The 18769-nt window shown below is 46.0% G+C and overlaps 1 protein-coding gene across 1 annotated transcript; it reads right to left on the reverse strand.

Moving 5' to 3' along the window:
* Nucleotides 1-1595: 1595 nt before the first annotated feature.
* On the reverse strand, nt 1596-14060 carry LOC125759457 (juvenile hormone acid O-methyltransferase-like). Its single transcript, XM_049418266.1, has 2 exons — nt 13488-14060; nt 1596-1685 (listed from the first exon to the last, which is right to left on the reverse strand). Exons 1-2 carry the CDS (start codon nt 14058-14060, stop codon nt 1596-1598), a joined length of 663 nt encoding a protein of 220 aa, XP_049274223.1.
* Between the last annotated feature and the right edge of the window lie 4709 nt (nt 14061-18769).

The raw sequence follows: 18769 nt of genomic DNA on the forward strand, positions 1-18769 counted from the left end.
AAAACCATTGCTTTAGAAAACATCTGGCGTCTTTCGTTAAGCAGCTGGCGTCTTTTCGTTTTGCTTTAGAAACATCTGGCGTTCTTTCGTTTTGCTTTTAGAAAACATCTGGCGTCTTTCGTTGGTTTATGTCACCAATCAACGGCGTTTTGAACAAAATTTTTATTGTTTAATCACGCACAGGAGAAATCTCACCAGGCACAACCTTGGAGGTAAACAATGGCTGCTAATGGGAATGAGAGACAGAAGAAGTCGGCTTTTAGCTAACACTTACACTTCTACTTCTACTAACGTTTCCTACTGGAACATGCCAATGGCTGCTAATGGGGAATGAGAGACAGAAGAATTCGGCTTTTAGTTAGCGCGCACGCTGCGAATTTTTTATTGTTCAACAACGCACAGGAAAAATCTCCCACCGGCACCACCTTGGAGGTCAAGAGCTGGTACTAGCGTTACGACTGGTTACGCACTACGACTACGAGGGACGAACGGGTGCCGCTTTAAGGAGCTTCGCCCCTAAAAGCTTCGCTGCCTCCGCCATTAGCTCCTGCAACGCGCCGTTGCTACGACCATCCCATTCGGCGCGTTCTCCGCTCGCCCTGTGAGAACTGACCAGGCTAGAGGGAAGACACGCCGCTAGGGATCGTCTTTTGACCTTCCACGACATAACAAACCACTACCGCCTTCAGCGTACCGTATGCCCCCCTTACACCAGGGAGCTACTTGCCACCAAGAAATACTTTGGCTACAGTTAGAGACCCGTACGTTCCCTACCCACTGTTTCCATCATCTTATACACCCTGCGATATATCCCTCCCCTGTATGCATTTTCTGCCAACAAAGAGCCAATCTCGATCATGTCATGTGGGATTGCACTCTGAACCCACCACCTAACTCACTAAACATTAATAGTAAGAAGCAGTGTGAGGCTGCAAATGTGCAGCTCAGCGCCCGAGGTCCAGGACCAGATCCTGGATTGGGCCCACACAACTTCAACTACCGCAAGGGTTAAATCATGATCATGGGCGTTAGTCGACGGTACAGAGAAGTGCCACTAGGTGTCAACGTGGGTGCGTTCACATCAAGCGGTGATATGTCTGCCAAGGAACAATAGACATTATACAAGCTCTCATATGCCAATGCACTATAAACAATCAACTACTTCTGTGACGGCAAGTTTCACTTTCGTATTATACCAATCCCTATGACGGAGGGATGAGCCGTCTTATTTATTTTTAGCGGCTCTCCTGCCGCCATCTTGAATTTTAGTCCGGGACCGCGCAAGCGCCCCCCCCCCCTCCAAATCTGGTCGGATTATCCTTCACCGTACGTGGGCGGGGGGGGGGGGGGCGCTTGCTCGGCATTTTACGGTTGATGAAAAAAGCACCAACCGATTCATCCTCCAGTTGGAAGCGACTGAAGCACTTGTAGCTCTCCGCAATTTCGTTGCCTTTAGGGTCATAGTACTCATTCAAGGTTTTGGTAACTTCGTCATAAATCGAGGAGTTTGGCTTTCAGGACGCTATCCTTCCGGCAAGAATCTGAACGGTCTGAGTGCTCAGCGCAGCTATAAGAAGTGCCCTCTTCTTGCTTGACTAAGCGATGCCGTTTGCATAGAAGTACGCCTCTGCTTTGATGAAGTACGGGTTCCACTTATCTGTGCTCTCGTCAAAACTCGGAAGCATCTGGAAAGCCATGGACGTCCTTGGTACGGTTGTTTCCAAGATCCGAGTTTCCGGGTCTACCTTGAGTTCGTGGGTGTCGATTCAACTCGTCGCCACTGTTGAGTCGCCGCGGCCTACTGGCCGAGGGCACGAAAGGAACGCGCGTTCACACGATTTCAGAAGGCACGCAAAAATGATGTTCATTTTATGCAATAGGGCATTAATATAAGGTCTTGACGAGAGAAAAAGGGGAAGGGAACAGAGCAAAGAACTTCATGCGTGCGCATCGAAATGCGCCCACCGCGTCCGGGATTCAATCCCGCGACCTTCGGGTCGGCAGTCGAGCACCGTACACAGTAAAGAAAATAGTGTGTTTCTTGCGATCGACCGGTCTTTCTGAACGACTGTAACAAGAACGCCCTTCCTGTGTGTGTTGTTTTTATCCTGTTTGTGTATGTGCGTTTCTCTCTCTCTCTCTAGACCCCCTTTCTTGCCCTTACTTCCCCACCCCAGTGCTGGGTAGCAAAGCAGATGCTAATATCTGGTTAGCCTCCCGGCATTCTTTTTTTCATCTCTCTCTCTCTCTCAGGTGTAAGGATAAAGGAAGCTTTAAACCACTTAGTATCTTCAACTTAGATGAATATGGAACTAAGCCACGCTCTTGAGAGCCTCGCGGTAAACAGAACGTAGATTTCGAAACATATTTACTGAAGATGAATAGAAGAGCAGCGTCCTGCATGATTTGCACTGCCGCACTTCGGTTTATATGACGCGAGCTTCCAGGGCGTGCGAAAGTATATCAGAGCTGTATATAAGCGTGCAATAATAACACTACCTGTCGTATTAAGTTGCCAAGCCACGATATGATTATGAGGCAGACCGTAGGAGAGGGCTCTCAAAATTTTGATCATCTAGAATTCTTCAACATGCACTGGCATAGCCAACCACAAGAGTCTCTATCATTTCGCCTCCATGGAAACGAAATTACCGCGGCCGCGATCGAACCCGCGACCTCTGGGTAAGTAGTCGACCACCTTAACGACTGTCCCGCCGCGGTGGACTCACCTGAATGCGTAAATGGATGATTTTCGCAAGCTACGCTGCGGCCTGATGCGCGTATCGAAGAGCAAAATGTGCTGTTTATGCGAAAGTTGTTACCTTGCCGTGTAGACTCCGCGTTCTGTTATTTATATGGACTCCAGCTGGTGCCGTGAACGTGCTATAGGTGTAGCTATATTTGGAATTAAATAAGGTAGATAGAGCTCTGAAGCGCGCTGCGCAAAAACATTACAGTGCACTTCAAAGCGCTGCGTAGTCGGCTTGCAGGCAGGCTCGCCGAAGTAGGCGCGGACACTTTTGCGCATTCTTATTTAGGGAGCTGCAGTAGTATTATTATTGTACTCTACTGCCTTCTCTCCTATTTCCTTCCCCTTCAAAAAAAAAAAAAGAGTCTTTGTCACTCGTTTCCGTTAGTACCGACTTGGCCCATATATAACCATCTCTAGAGATACAGGATATCGCCTTTGGAGACCACTAAACATTCTTCGTGATGTCCCAGGGGCGCGGCTCTCCAACCAAAGAGTGTTAACGTGTATCCTTAAGGAGAGTTATACATGCAGCAACTCAGGACACAGCAGAACAAAATTTGCAGTGGCTTAGCTCGGCTATGCCATGATATACGTAGCGTTAGCAAAGGTTCAGCTGATTATTGTTAGCTTTCCAGATTGTCTAGGGTTATTAGCCTTCTTCTGTTCATTCTTCGTACGCTGAACCGCTAATTGCCAGGCAGGGGCGTAGTTAAGGGGGGGGGGGTTGGGGGTTCAAACCCCCCCCCCCGAAATTTTTCAGTTTTGCTTGCGTATATATACACGCACACATACAAACGCACGCACGAACATACATAAAGTATGGTTGAACCCCCCCGTTTTTACTTTGTTTTTACTTTGTTTTTTTTAGTTCTGTTCGGTCTCGCCAAAATCCTTGCCCCTCTACCCACTGTTGGAAAGAAAACCTGAGTGTCATCGCTCTGGATAAATTCCCGGTGATGATGCAAGGTTACGCGTTAATATGGGTGACACCCAATGCTTATTTGTAAGGACGAATAATTTTTCGTAAATAATAACTCACGTATAACAGTTCGTAACGGCAAGATTATTAGTGTAGTTCAAAGAACGCATCAAAAGCGTCGATGTTAAGAAAGATCCCTTTAACGCCGACATGATCTCGTGGTAGTTTGAGAGACACAGTTACTTTAAAAAAGGGGCAACGAAGTGGATTGGGCATTCTGTTTTGGAACTGGCCACTGCGAGGGGGCTCGTCGCTTTAAGAACTTCACAATAATGACGGGTCAGTAGCTACCGCACACGTTCGGCAGTCGAACCGTATGTTATGTGTGTCCAACTGACACGGGCAGACAGCGCATGCCTAAAATTGCAGCGTCCCCCGCGGTGGATCCGCCGCGGCCCGTGTATGACAACTGTTGCCGCGCTCAACCCCAGGATTTCGAGACATCTATACATGGCGCGCCATCTCTCGGGGGCGGCCGGACGCCCCGCCGTAACTGAATGGGAAGGACATGCACGAAAAAAAAAATCGTATCTCACGAAAGAAATATGATATTGAAAGCGACTCTCGGTTTCACATGCTAGGGAACCACTTCAAAACTTTAGGCATAATTGTAATAATGAGCCACAAAGCGCCTTCCTTCCCAGGCCATTTGAAGACTTGCCAAAGCCAATGAGGGCTGCCTCAATTTAGACCCATTTTGGCCTCTTTCAACTTGAATTGCATAGCTCAATGAAGAGGTTTCAAAAACTGCTCGCGTTTTTAGATAGGCTGAGAAGTGCTATTTCAATTGATATGCTACTTTATTTTGTAGCTAAAGCCATGTAACTTCGTCGGTCGTTTTTACAGGCTCATTCTTGTTGTATCCGAAGGCGACATCTGCGCTTAAACTGTATCGGGGTGTGTCGGAACAACTCGCGGCGCTGACAAAGTTTTTCGATACAATGCCCGGCAGCATGTGCGGGAGAGCGAGACGAAGAGGGTGCTTCAATGCCTCAATAGGTCAGCCTCGCCACGGGTGCGGGCAGCGCGCACGCAATTTTCGCTTTTGTAGGAATCTCTCCCCAAGTCCTTGGCTGCCCCTACAGATCATAGACTCCATGATCGGACCTTTACTGAAGGAGAGATCTTGTGTGTCTGGTCTCAGAGCACATCAGCCTAGAAAGCGACACGAGCCCCGTGACAGTACTAGAAGGCAACAGATCTAAGCGACCGCCTGTGATACGCTGCAATGTGTGCGTATTGCGAAATGTATCTCTCTTCCTGCTTTTTAAAGACGATAGTCTTTCTTGGGGAACTTAAACGCAGATATTTTGGTCTGTCTGTCTTTCTGTTTGTCTGTCTGTCACCCGATTCAGCCACCCGGCCAAAGTTTAACCACTTTCTTACCGCCCAGCCATCTTGAACTGGTACGGCCGTTCATACTTGTGAACACTGTCGATCAAAAAGTAAATATTACGCATATCTGAGGCGCAACATCAATACGGAAGTATTAGGTGGTGTGTTCCTGTAATAGAAAATACGTAGATAAGCAATTCTAAAGACCGTAATGTTTCTTAGGCTGCGCTGAAAATGCTAGTGTTTCTTAGGCTGCGTTGAAAATGCGACGCTGTGAGGCAGATGCGGCGGTTCAACGTAGCGAAGGAGGGCTCGTCCAGTACGACCGGCACAATACTGTCGTCTTTCGACGACATTTGCAGCGAAGCACGCAGATACGCGGCCAATTTTTTTGCTCTCTTATTCCCCTCCCCCTGCGTAGGGTAGCAAACTGGACGTTAGTTAACATCCCTACCTTTCCATTATTCCTTCTCTCTCCCTGCGCGTCATAATTAACGGAAATTCTTTCGAACAAGTAGGCTGCACTCGCAAGAACTTTTCAAGTCATAACGAGGTACAATAAAGTGTGTTCAACGACTGGCTGTAATAGCCGAGGAAGCGTGTGCTATAGGTAGTGATTACTTTTCTACGCGTTTACACCTCTGACGGTTGAGGAATTTTCGCCTGCACATATATATTGTATTTCACAACTGCCGGGAAGTGCGTACATTGTTTATTGAGTACGAAGATTTGCGTTGAAATCCTTATAATGCCCTACTATAAATGTCTTGCGAAGTTTTCATGAAGATCTGGATCACATCGCAATGCTCCGTACCACTGTAATGCACAGTGTTTTATTGTTATACGTGGCGTCCCTGGTACATATGAGTGGTAGACATGTGTACTTTAAACCAGTAGGCCTTTCAACACTAAATATACATAATTATTTATTTTATCTGGTTAGATTTTAACTACAAGATGAATCACTAACGTGCCACTTTTATGTTCTAGAGTACCTCCAATATCCGCAAATGTATTATCGGAAATCAAGCATATATTTTGTGTGGAAGGTGGCCGGGTTGTTCTTTCTACGGAAAAAAAGAGAAAATACTAAAGCACTCGAAACACGCGAAACGAAAACTATACGCGCGCTCGCGCACCGCTGCACTAGCGCGCCCAAGCAAATTATGAATAATTCAAACCTGGTCTAGAAACTGAAGCTTAACTTGCGTGTCTTCATTAAAATTTCGCTTGAACGACAAACCACAGTATTTTTTTCAATTAAATAAAACCATAAAAGAAGTATCAGAATCACATGCTAGATGATTGAGCGCGCTTGAACAATGCCAAGCTCGTAGGGCACTTCGCGCATTGCAGGGGGTTAATTTACAAAACCAAAGGCCTGGGTTCAGCGGTGTCACTGCCACGCGCACTCTCGGCTCTTCGTCTTCTTCCGCTCCTACTCGACGCTGTCTCCCTGTCTCTCGTCCACACTACACCTGCAATAAAATTGCCAGGAAGCGGCAACGATAAGATAGGAAGCAGTGAGTGAGGTTACTACAATTTCGTGTGTAAAAGAAAAACCCTTAACATAGCAACGTCACTTCAAAGAAACAAAATTTTGGTACCATGTGTTTAATTGACTTGCTGTCAGTATCTGAATGAAGGCACTGGTTGTTCAATCATTCCAGGTTAGGTTACATTGGTTTATCGCGATAATACAGTTTCGCTGGCAGACCGTCTTGACAACGTGGATTGGAACTCTTTTTTTTTACTCCTCCACGTTCACAACGCTACCGCTGAGCCGAAAATTCAGGCAGCAACCTAGTGCTGACCAGCGAACTGCCACAGTCACTGATGATTCACGTGCAACGACACTCTTTCATGATCGCGTAAATGAAGGACATGAATGACCGTCATAATCGATTCGAAATCGGGTGCATCGGAAGTGTTATAGAGTGCACTTGAGTAATGCCGGGTTGAAAGGCGTGCCGATTTAGGAAGGATCGGCACACTGTCCATAAGAACAGCTGATCCGGCTTTACGAGGGACGTTTCACTGGCTTTATCCCGTGGATTACGTAGTTTTCTGCGAAGCGCGGGTTCTGTCGTCCACATAGCCAGTTCCGCAATTCTTCGTTAGCGTCTTGAAACAAGAGCTGTCGTTCTTCAGCAGTCATCTTGTCCATTCCTGGCATCAGCGATGTCATAATTCCTGCAGATACAATACAAAAGCAAGAAATTACACGTCATGATAAACAGCTTTGGAATGGTGCATGCTGATCGTTTTCTTTTTACGCCTCATTGGTTTCCTTTTTAGGTATCGGCTTGCATGGCGTCGCTTTCCCGCTGTTGCAGGGATATTGCGTTGAATCGAATGAAGTAAATCTTTACATAGTACAGGCCTCAAATTACCATAATTTCTTGCTCTCTACACCAGATACGTTTTGTCCTACAAAGTAGTAGTAAATACGAATAATGGAATTCAATACATGGGCTGAAAACAAAGGGGAAAGCAAATTATCGACTCTTTTGAAAATAATATTTTCTCATCAAGTTGTCACTGGACAGAATTAAGAGAGCCAAAGGTACATAATTTTCAAAGTAAGCAGCTTGCTATCTAGATGGGACACATAGAGGTGTGTCCATGCCGGTGTCACCCATCGAATGCATTCGACTTTTTTATGAGACGTGTCATTCAATACAATATTTAAATGATAAATTCAGTCACGAGAATGCAAACTTTAACGTGGGTAAAAGAACTGGAGATACAGTGAAGTAGCGAAGACAAAGCGAAGCGATGGCATTCTATACAAGATTCTATACGATGACATTCTATACTGCTTGGGTTTAGTATTTCGTTACATCTCAGCCGCGAAAAAGATTTCCTTACCTCAACGGGACATGGGACCCGAAAGCTTTTCTACGTTTGGAACTTCGCACACTGTTCTTCTGTCCTTGTTTCTAGCGTTTCTTTCACCAAAGTGAACCTGTGGGTAGGCGCGACTGGTTATGTGTCGGAATAGATAATTCGGGAATAGACACATTGGGCCGTTGTTTTCGTGTGGCCGGGCATGCGGCCGGATATAGAAGACGGACTATTAGAAGTGTGAGAGAGAGAGAGAATTTTATTTGAGGGCAGAGAGGTCGGCCTGAGCTAGTGCGCTCTAGCCTGCTAATCTACACAGGGGAAAATAGAATGGGGAAAAAAAAGAGTGATGAGGTGTGACTATGGGGAGAGGAAAGAGATATGCGTATATAGAATAACCATGCGACATAGTGGTTTCGCTATAGTCTTGAGTCCAGTTCTGTGCACTTAAGAAATTCTATCACAGCCATGATAGAAGTTGGTGACCGGGTCTGGTCGCACATAGCTGACAAAATACCAGTCTCACTAAGTGTTGCCACACCGAGTCCTGCCAACGTTGAAGCGAGCGTATTACGTAGCGACACGTAAAGTGGGCAGTCACAACATAGATGTGCTGTTGTTTCAGGCACTTGGCATCGTTCACAGTTAGGGCTGTCCGCACGGCGGATGAGGTGTGCATAGCGGCGAGTGAATGCAACTGCCAGACGAATCCGGTGGAGCAAACTGGCGTTGCCTCGGTTCATTCTGGCCGGGAGGTGAAAAGTCATTTCCGGATCTTTTTCCCGCAGACGCCTGTATCGATGGTCTGGCTGAGACCAATAAGTCGTTATGCACTCTCGCATGAGTAATCTCAATAAAGAGATCACGTCACCTCGCGTGTACTGTACTCTCACGTCGGTGGGGGTGTTATAGACAGCGGCTCTTGCTTCAGCATCAGCAAGCTCGTTGCCTGCCAATCCAGTGTCCAGGGATCCATTGCAATGTAATTGAGTGACCAATCTTCTGCGTAAGGTCGAATGCGCGATTGATTTCTAAGGCTAGTGCATAATACTGTGCCCTTCTTGAGCAAGAGACAATAACTTGTAATGCGGATTTTGCGTCAGATAGTGTTGTCCATTTACGTGATGATTTGCCGGACACGAATTAGATAGCTTCCCGTGTCGCAACAAGTTCTGCAGCTGTCGAAGACGACCTAGCCTCTGCCAATGTACTTGAATAAACGGCTGGGACTAATGACCGCGGGCTATATTGGACGTGACTTGTCACACTGGATAAATAGGGAGATGCCCGTATAGATACACGGAACAAGGTGCAGAAAGGTAAGTAGTGGGAAACGTAATCGGTGAGTGTCGTCGACATAGAAGCGAAAAATGGCGGCGTCAAATTTGTAGCATGGCGTAAGACAGAACTTCACAGCTCTCAAAGCTCTACGATGAAGAAGAAGTAGAAACTTGGAGACGTACAGAATTACGACGTCAGAGAGATACAGGCAGCAGGAAAGGAAGAACGTAGCATTAAATCATTTAAAAACAAACTCGTTATACATGGGCGAAATATGCACATTAAATTATAAGCAGGACAGTTTTATGAGCAAGTTCAATGATATTGTGAAGGTGGCATAGCTTTCTATTAAAACTGGACATTCAAGGTTGTAGTATGAACGTACTTCCATTCTCAACGAACTGCAAAAAAGTACTAAGGGTATACCTTTATTTCAAACTATATTAAAATGAACGCCGTTAATGGCCGTGATGTTCCACATGTAACTGTCCATGAGTTTGGAAAGGCCTTATGAGACAAGTGCCGCGGTAAAGCGACCAAAGAAGACATACACTCACCGGACCACCCTCGCACTGGAAGGTAAATGCCAACAATCTCACAGCTCCTCAGTTCGAGCCCAACGTCATTTGCTAGTGAACGTACGTAGCTCAGCCTTTCGTCAGTGTTCCGCATGTCCTGTGTAGGCGGTATCAGACTTTCCCAAAACTGCAACGACATGTCATATAGTCAGTGGGAAAGGTTCCTTCATGATTAGAAAAAAAAAACATTGTGCGTACATATCAGATACTGTAACCTGGGACTATATTTCGGAGACATTTTTTCATTATGCTGGTAGCCTGTTGCGCTTTCCTGTATCTCGCAAATAATAAATGGCTTGTGCTCGCTCGTGCAAACCGTTCCGGAGTATAAAGTTTTTAAGCACGTTTCCAAATCTTGGTACCTAAAGCAAAGAACCATAGCTTAAAGAAGGCACAGTTCCCGTGCATGACAGTGAATGCGAAAGCAATAAATTACGGTGTTATACCAAGTAAAGCTAGCAGCTTGCTAGCTAATCCTTTACCACCCGACCTAGCTTAATTTAAAAAAATGCTGCAGCTTCAATGCAGACTTAACGATGAGGAGACTGCACGCGCAAAGGTATGAGCCGTCTGCTGATCCCCGTGATAATAGGGCACGCGACCGCACCCGGACGTTCACAGTACCCAATCTCTGACGCAGATACACATCTCCCTCTCCTGAATCCTATGGGCATTTCGCGCGTTCGAAAACGGCCGGCGCGTTTCCTCTCTCTATGAGCCGCCATATTCGACTGTCCTCGAACGCTTTTACTCTCACATAGAACATACGACGCACGGGGCGATGTTGCCACTCTTGGGCTTTATACGTAACCTCACGGCGACAACGATATGCGTCTCCGATGTCCATTGAATGGCTACCAAAATTATTATTGTGAGAAAGGAAGCACCTGTGCAGTGTTTTCACCCAGCATGCAGCATTAGGATGAACGCGTTTTTGACGATGACACTTGCAGAAATGCTTAAACCCCACACATGCACCACGACAATGATTCCAAGCAAGCTGTCTTCTTGCCGGCATTTTCACTGCAGTCTTTGCTTATTTCGTCGCACTTCCATAGTCAAATAAAGAAAGGCGACGGTAAATTTCTTAACTGAAAGATTTTTCTTCCCCGTTAAGGGCATTGCACATCTTTTGCGCTGTCACATTACGAAGTAACGATAATCTATGGACATACCGATACTTTAGTTACCGTGGGGCTTCATATTTCATAAAAAAATTAATTCGGGACCTGAACTTCTCTTTCGTAAGTAGCATGAGGCGCTGGCTCTAGTTTCGTACTTTCGTATTCCAAGGTCACTGTATCGGCAAACTAAAATAGAATGTCGCCAGAAGTAGCAGGCAGCTTGTTGTCACCGTTTCCGGTCGCTGAATGGCATAGCTATGAGGCAGTACGAACGCACGTCGTAACCATCCTCAGCTGCGATAGGTCTCATTAAAAAACAAAAGGTGTAGGACCGGCCTGGTGTTCTGAGGCAACCAGGGCAATATCGAAGCACTTAAAACTTTACATTATTTGCATTCTTGTCAAACTCTAAGGCCCGTATTCAAAAACCAACCTTATCCTTATCTTTTGCCGTCCTTAACTTTTTGGCACCTTAACGCGTTTCATAAACAAACCTTATGCCGCAATCCAACCTTTCCTTGACCTTATCGCCGTGAAAGGTGGCGTTCGATAAGGTAGCCCGGCAGGTACCTTAAGGCGCCACTTGTGAGGCGCGCTATGGCTGATTACGCAAGAAACTTTACAAAATCATTAAAGTAAAGGTGACGTACGCCACCGGCCTCCATATGTGCAACTGGCGCTGCGAGTGCTTAGGAACCGTCCAAATTCCATGGAAGGGTTCAGCGACGGTGTGTTGCTGAGCAGATTCCGCTTCTCGAAGCGAGCACTTCATGTTCCCGAGCTTGCAGCTGCAAACGAGCCCCAACAACGTCGGTTTTCCCGTGCCACCACTCCTTCAGCTGCTGGTGGCGCTATGTTTCTACGGCGCAGGTACTTTTCAAATTGTCAATGGTGACTTGGTGGACATACCTTAGCCATATTGCCTCGCATTATTAAACGTGTGAAAAAAATCAGTGCGGGTACGGCGGCGAAGCGAACGTGTTTCACTTCAGGATGGGATATTTTTTACCCATTTTTGCACTCACGTAGCTGCAGCTGCTCGGTGCTCGGTGCGCACGTCGCTCTTGCTGCTTTGAGCTGCTCCCACTTTCTCGTGTTGTCCTTCACTAACACCGCGTGCTATCACAATGCGATGCTTTCAAGTCGATTACAAGCGCTGGATCTTCAGTAAATTCAATTTTCATCTTTCTGTCGCACTCAGTAGCAAGCGTATGACCCACGCAAACAGCCACACACGCACACACGCAGGCAGACGGAGAAAAAATTGGGGGACGCTTAAGCTTCGCCTTTAAGAGTTGAACGCGATAGCGATATTCTGTTCCTAGTGTGCGGTTCGAACACTGCGAGTGTTTAACAGAATGCGCGCACTAAGGTGTGTGCCTTATGTAATGGGTAGCATGATTTAAAGCAGGAGCAGTTATGCGCGAGAAACTTTTTCAAAGTTGCCATGCACCCACTACGTGGTCCTAAGGGAATACGCGCAGTAATGTGTCTGCCTTTTGTAATGGGTGGCTGTCTTTAAACCACGAAGTCGTTATGATATTGACGTGGTGGGACGCCCGATGGCAATGTACGCTTGTACCACGCAATATTACTGCGATATTACATCTCGTGCTGTGACACCTGTATACAGGACGCGTATTTTTCTGTAGCATGAAAGTTACTTTCAGTGCTGTTCCAAGCAGAGGCGTGGCTGTGTGGTAGAACACCTGCTTGCCACGCAGACGACCTGGGTTCGATTCTCATTCGGACCCAACATTTTTATTATTTATATTATTTGCAGCTTTTTCGATTTTTCGGTCACGGACAAGATGATGATTTTTCGCTCACAACCAACGGCCCTGACGCCGACGGCGGAATTTCTGCGATACGAGCTCTTTAACGCTATCGCGTTAAAACCGCTCGCAATTCATGCGCATGTCGGTGCCCTCGTAGAAACCAGCGTTTCGTGGACCGGCGCGTCTGCCTCCGCATGTAGCGGCGCGTCTACGCGAGCCACCGGTTGCTATGGCAACGGTAAAACGTTAACAAAGAAAAGGAGCAAACGACGCAGTAAGACGGCGCGCTTTCTTACCGAAACTTGCACGGTCATGCGTTCCTGCATTTTTATTATTGTTTTGAGGAGCATACAGCTTTTATTTCTTGCTAATAAACCAACAATAAACCAGTAAAAGTTCATAGCCTCGCTCTCATGCTCGTTCGTTATGACGACAAGGCCGCCTTCCGTAAGGCTGCCTTAAAACCGAATAAGGCGAGTTTATGAAACACACTGTGTCCTTTTCTTATCCTTACACTTTTCCCTTCCTTACGAAAGGCCGCCTTATAGCGTTAAGATAAGGTTGGTTTGTGAATACGGGCCTAATATTACTTACATGTTAGTAACCTAAGCATGACTGGCAACAGCAGCAAATGCATTCGCGGAGTCAAAGCGAGTATCGCTAAGAAAATGAAGCATTTTAGTCGGTGCGCGGTGTGCTGTTGCTTAAGCTTACGCTATATTAGAAATTGCAATTGGCTAGAATCCTACGAAAATGATACATCACAAACGAGTTTCCTAAATCCGGGGCTTTGTCTTTAGGCGTCGTGCTCACCTCTGCAAACCTGCTCCAGCGTTTCTTTTTCGCCAGTGCCCTCCAGATATTCGGAGTAACAAACCAAGCGCTGTAAAACAGAAGACACTCTCCGCCAGGCTTCAGCAGCTTCGCCATGTTGTTCCACGCCTTGGACTGCTCCTTCACGCGGTTGAGGCTGTTGAAGCCGTAGATGCGGTCGAAAGGCCCGTACAAGTCGAGGAACTCGGATACGTCTCCCCTTATGTCCAGCTTCTCGTATACAATCTTTGGGTGAGAATTACGCTGGCGAGCGTAGGAAAGCATGTTCTCGCATAGATCGACACCTACTATCTTCTCTACGTCGTCTGGAACGCTGGGCAAAAGGATCTTCTTTGTCACCACACCGCAACCGGAGCCTATGTCAAGGAACTGCCGTGGTCCACGTGAAGTTGTCCGTTCTCTTCCAATGTCGCCGTCTAGCACATTGTCGAACGTCATGTTGTAGTACTTTAGCAGCTTCGTTATTGTGGGAAAATCGCAGGTGACGTACTTTGAGTAGGTAGCCGCGTCGTAACCTGGTTTGTCGTCATTGGACTGAACGTTCTCGTCCATTGTGACAGGCTTAGAACGAGGATAGTGGACGCGGTTTTCTACTCGGTCTGATACTTGCCTGAAAAAGCGAGTTAGAGAAAATGATTGTGAAGATAACTGTGAACTTTTTTGTTGACTGAACATTTCTTTGTATTGCGAGTACTGGGAATAAGTGCGTGAGTGTTAGTCCATGCGCCTAATTGTATGGTTTCAGGATTCTCCTCTTCGCAACGACAACTGAGATAGAAGAGAGGCAGCCGCCACGATACATAGGCCCCATCTTATTACTGAACACCTTTAAATAAAAATTCGGCAGATCCCACGCATTGTGCGAATCGGTTTCATGCGAAGCAGTCAGCGAGTACTTCATTGCTGTGTCTTATGGCGTTGAGCCAAGCGTTACGAAGTAGATCGACGTGTTTTTGTAAGTGTAGTAGCTGTGTGCACATCGTGGGCTTATCAGGCACTTCGACAACACTGGCGTTTAAAGGGTAACTTATGGTGCGACGTAACGTCAGCCGTCACGTTAGAGGTTAGAGTACATACGTCACTATTATCGAAAGTAAGTGCACTTTATGGTGTAATCATGTGGATATCACACGTAACTTTCGTTAATGTACTCCAGCGGGGTCGAGCAATGCTTCAATATAGCTCGCTGAATCATTGGGATACAAATGTAATGTTTATTAGAGTCCTCTAAAAGCGGAGCCAACACTGGACCCACATACGTTAATCTGATATGACGTCTGTGTCACAGGAGTACATAAGTAGTGTTTATTGCTTTATTGTAAAATTCTATAGCCAGCATTGCACCGACATTACACCTGCATAGGTTGTTTTTCCAAACAAGTTTATAGACCTAACGTGGCTGTGTGGCAGAATACTTGATTGCCACGCAGAATGCTAGGGTTCGATTCGTGCTGGGATCCTAATTTTTACTCTTTCCATTCGTTGGGTCAACGCTGCCGATGTCGGTTTTTCTTTATGCTCTCGTATTTAAATGACCAATGTCTGTTCTCGACGTTTCTGGGTAGATATAAACTGTCAATCACCTGTGGCGCATACCCGTACACCGGGGCCCGTGGTATACGGGTATGTGCCACACGTGTCTGGAGGAAAGTGTTTGAGGACGTGGGCGACAGGATATTAACGTGATTCATTTCATGGCCCGACAGTCATATTCGTCAAATCCTCTTACCCTCCCATGCCAATTTTGGTCTAAACCAAGTCAGCGAAACGGTCATGAAAGCACCCAGACGTAGGCGGCCAGATAGATAGATAGATACGTATATAGAAAGGCTGAACGTGCCAAAGGTTCGCTTAGAAATGCTTCGCATTTAAAATCGGCAGTATGGCAAACGATAACATGCAGCTGTTTGGCCCACAGTGAAGATGTTTCATACTACCCCTTTTCTTGAGCATCTGAGTCAATATAGCTGCCTCGGGGGCTTTCTACATGTACCTGTAGTCGATTAAAACCTAACAATAAATACAAGCTCCGCCTCCCGAAATGCGACGCGCCTGCTAATGATCTGTGCATGAGAGTCGTGCTGGGCGGTTTTCGTTCTAACAGTAAGTACTATTTCGATGCTAGTATAACTACTAAGGGCTTATTAGGAATTAAACGTTCGTTGCCCCTACTCAAAATACGAAGTTCGGCCTTGAAGTGATGTCAGAGTTTTAGCGAAAATGTGGCAGCAGGTTCAAGTTGTCGACCATATACTAGTGACACGAACATCTATCTATATGGGCGAATCAGCTACCTGAATCCACGTGAAGTGTTTGACGTCACGAAAACGAGAATATACGATTGTATAGGGCATCGATGAAAATTTTGTCTGCGGGGGACAGCAACAACAGTGGGCGGAGCTTGCATTTATTCAAGAAATTGCTTTGCTGGGCGCTTTGGTTCATAGTCTAGAATGGATTTGAGCACAAAAGGACGAGGCACCAGACAAAACGACTAAACGAGCGCTCAAACGCTAGTTCAGTCGTCTTGGGTCTTGTCCTTTTGCGCTCAAACTTATTACAATTATTCTTAGGTAGTAACCGGGTAGACTCAGCTATGACTCAGATGCTTTTATGTTGGTTTTCTAGCCGCATAAATGATTAAGTTGCGTTTGTGCCATCGTATAAGGAACACAATTGTTGGTGTAATGAAGGAGGAATCTTTAAAGTTCTCACACTTATCATTCTCCTCGGTTAAGGCTTCAACTAAGCGAAGGTATGCATAACCTTTGTCTATGCTCAAGATACATTTACAGGCAGAAGTAATGGAGGTTCGTTGAATGCAATCGTGCTACAAATATTTGACTGTATATCACTATCGCTTCAAGGGGCGCACGCTTCCTGGACATGGAATGTGCATGAGAAAGGAATATAAGTATGTGATCTCACCTGAGTACCTCGGTGTGTGATTTTCACAAGCTAAGCTGAGGCCTGAAATGAAAATGAAAGATAGGAAAATGTTGGATCTATAACGCCTGTTATTGGGTCATGGACGTTGCGCGTTGTTTATGTGTCACGGACGACAGTTGACGCTGCACACCTGCGTCATGATAAGGTTGGTTGTATTGAGACACAGATAAAGTTGAGAGAAGTTTGAAACATACTTCGCAAAAAGCCTTCCATACCACTTTGAAGCGTCGATGAGTCCGTTCGCGGGCCGCGTGACTGAAGTGGGAAAACGAAATTTACACGCATTCTTCCTGAAAAAATTGCATAAATCGCGTGAAGTACTCTGTCTCCCTCTTTGCGATGTGTCCTTAGTCACGTATCTCTACATCCCTCTTGCTATAGTACAGGAAACAAAACTGGACTTTAATTGTCCTGGTTAATTTCCCTGCTATGTATAGCGGTTGAACTTTAACTTAAGCCGTGCGCAACCCTTGTGCGCAATATTCACAAAACTCGAACATGGCAGTAAAATGAGACGAAAATAGTGCTTCGTCAAAAGAAGCCGTTTTTCAGACTGACACGGCCTCGTGGTATATTAAGGAACGAGGGGTCTGGAACACTAACAAGAAGTAACAAGATGCATTGGCAGTTGATTTTAAGCAGAAAGACTTATTTCAAAGCTTCATTTAAAAAAAAGAAAACTTCGCTATAATGCGTGTACCTCAGGCAAACATTATCAAGGTAAAAGCACCACTTCCTAAAGCGCAGATTTGTGGAGGCTGTTATTAGGCGTCTGACGTTCGTAAACGTGTGTTTTTTGGTCACCATAGCTGTGCGAACAAGTGAAATTTTGTTCGGCATAATAAAGAATAGTGGCTGCGTTAAACCTGAATATGTGATGTCGCCTGATAGTAGTCTCAAACACGTCAAAGTGTTCATGAAATGGCTCATCATATTCAGCGGTTTGTTCGATCTATTTGATATTCTATGAACAAGTAATTTTTTAAACATGAGTACCTAGACATACGTGGCTGTTCGGCAAATAGTTCAGAGAGGGTATGCGTCACTTTTACAGAAATAACCAAGGCAGAAATAACGTATTCCTCGCAAGCCAGGACTGTTTTCACTAGGCCAATACAAATATGCGGTAACAGACGTAGGATGAACCAAAGCGACGAAAAAACCAACAAAGAAAAGCTGCTGTAGATAATTCTCACTGTTAGCGGTAACTATGTTACGTGACCCTGCCCTGCCATCTCAAAGCCATTCTGCAATGGACGGAATGTCTTACGCTTCCGTCGCATTAGGTAACAAGGCTTTTTCGTTGCACATTAACGGGCATTAAATGAATAACGATGCAGTAGGGGCTTTCTGAGCTTACTGATAACGGGATAACGCTGATGGTATGGTGACATCTGATGCGACCTTATCCCGCGCGCGTGCTATGTGGTGATTCACAATGCGAGAATGCCGGTGAGGCGCGAGGCTCGCGCGATTTCGGTGGCGTCATGCTGCGCGACGTCGCTGTCTGCCGCGTGGACTGATCTGGCGTCGCGCTGTCTTCTCATTCCTTTCCTGCCAAGGGCACTTCCGTTTCAGCTTCTCCGCGTTGCGTAAAGTATTCGTTCCAAGTGTGGGAAGCCCAGAATAAGCCACCCATCTAACACAATCAGGAGACTCCTGCAAATAAGCCGTACGAAATGACCAGCAAGTTTCGATAGGAAGAAGAGATGATAACGACGACCACTTAACAGCAACTTCGGCGGTGTCTACCTAAAGGACAAATGTAGAGCAACGCTGCCTAATGTTGACAACTGCTAACCAAGGGCGAGACCAGAAATTCACTTGGGGGGGGGGGGGGCTGTTCGACCTCTTTTTTTTGTATTCGTGAGTTTGTGTACGTATCCACATGCAAATATTGAAATCCACCCGTGGGGAGGGGGTTTAAACCTCCAAACAAACCCCCAGCTATCCCACTGCTGTGATGGAAGAAACACTTCACAACACTTCTTGAGGTGTGGAATCATTTCGAGAAACAAAGGACCGATTGGTACTTTTCGGGAATACTAGAAAACATTATATATACGATTACCCTTTTTGGCGTGAATACCTTTGTGAACATCTCTGTTCGTTTCGTTATCGGGTTTAACGTTCTAACGCTGCTCGATAAATGAAAGACGCCGTAATGGAGGGCTCCAAATAAGTTATACCACCTGGGGTTTTCTAACGTGCCCTTGACACAGTACGTGATCCTCTAGCATTTCGCGTACGTATAAGTCGCCTTCGCAGCGTGGACCGAACCACACTTCTCCGGTTCAGCAGCCAAGCACTGT

This window comes from Rhipicephalus sanguineus, chromosome 8 (genome assembly GCF_013339695.2).
Source record: "Rhipicephalus sanguineus isolate Rsan-2018 chromosome 8, BIME_Rsan_1.4, whole genome shotgun sequence".
NCBI lineage: Eukaryota > Metazoa > Arthropoda > Arachnida > Ixodida > Ixodidae > Rhipicephalus > Rhipicephalus sanguineus.

Coding starts and splice junctions, on each gene's coding strand:
- LOC125759457 (XM_049418266.1), bottom strand. CDS start 14,060: ATGGACGAGAACGTTCAGTCCAATGACGACAAACCAGGTTACGACGCG. Junction 1,686..13,487: donor GCTGGAGCAGGTTTGCAGAG/GTGAGCACGACG, acceptor ATGGCTTTCCAG/ATGCTTCCGAGTTTTGACGA.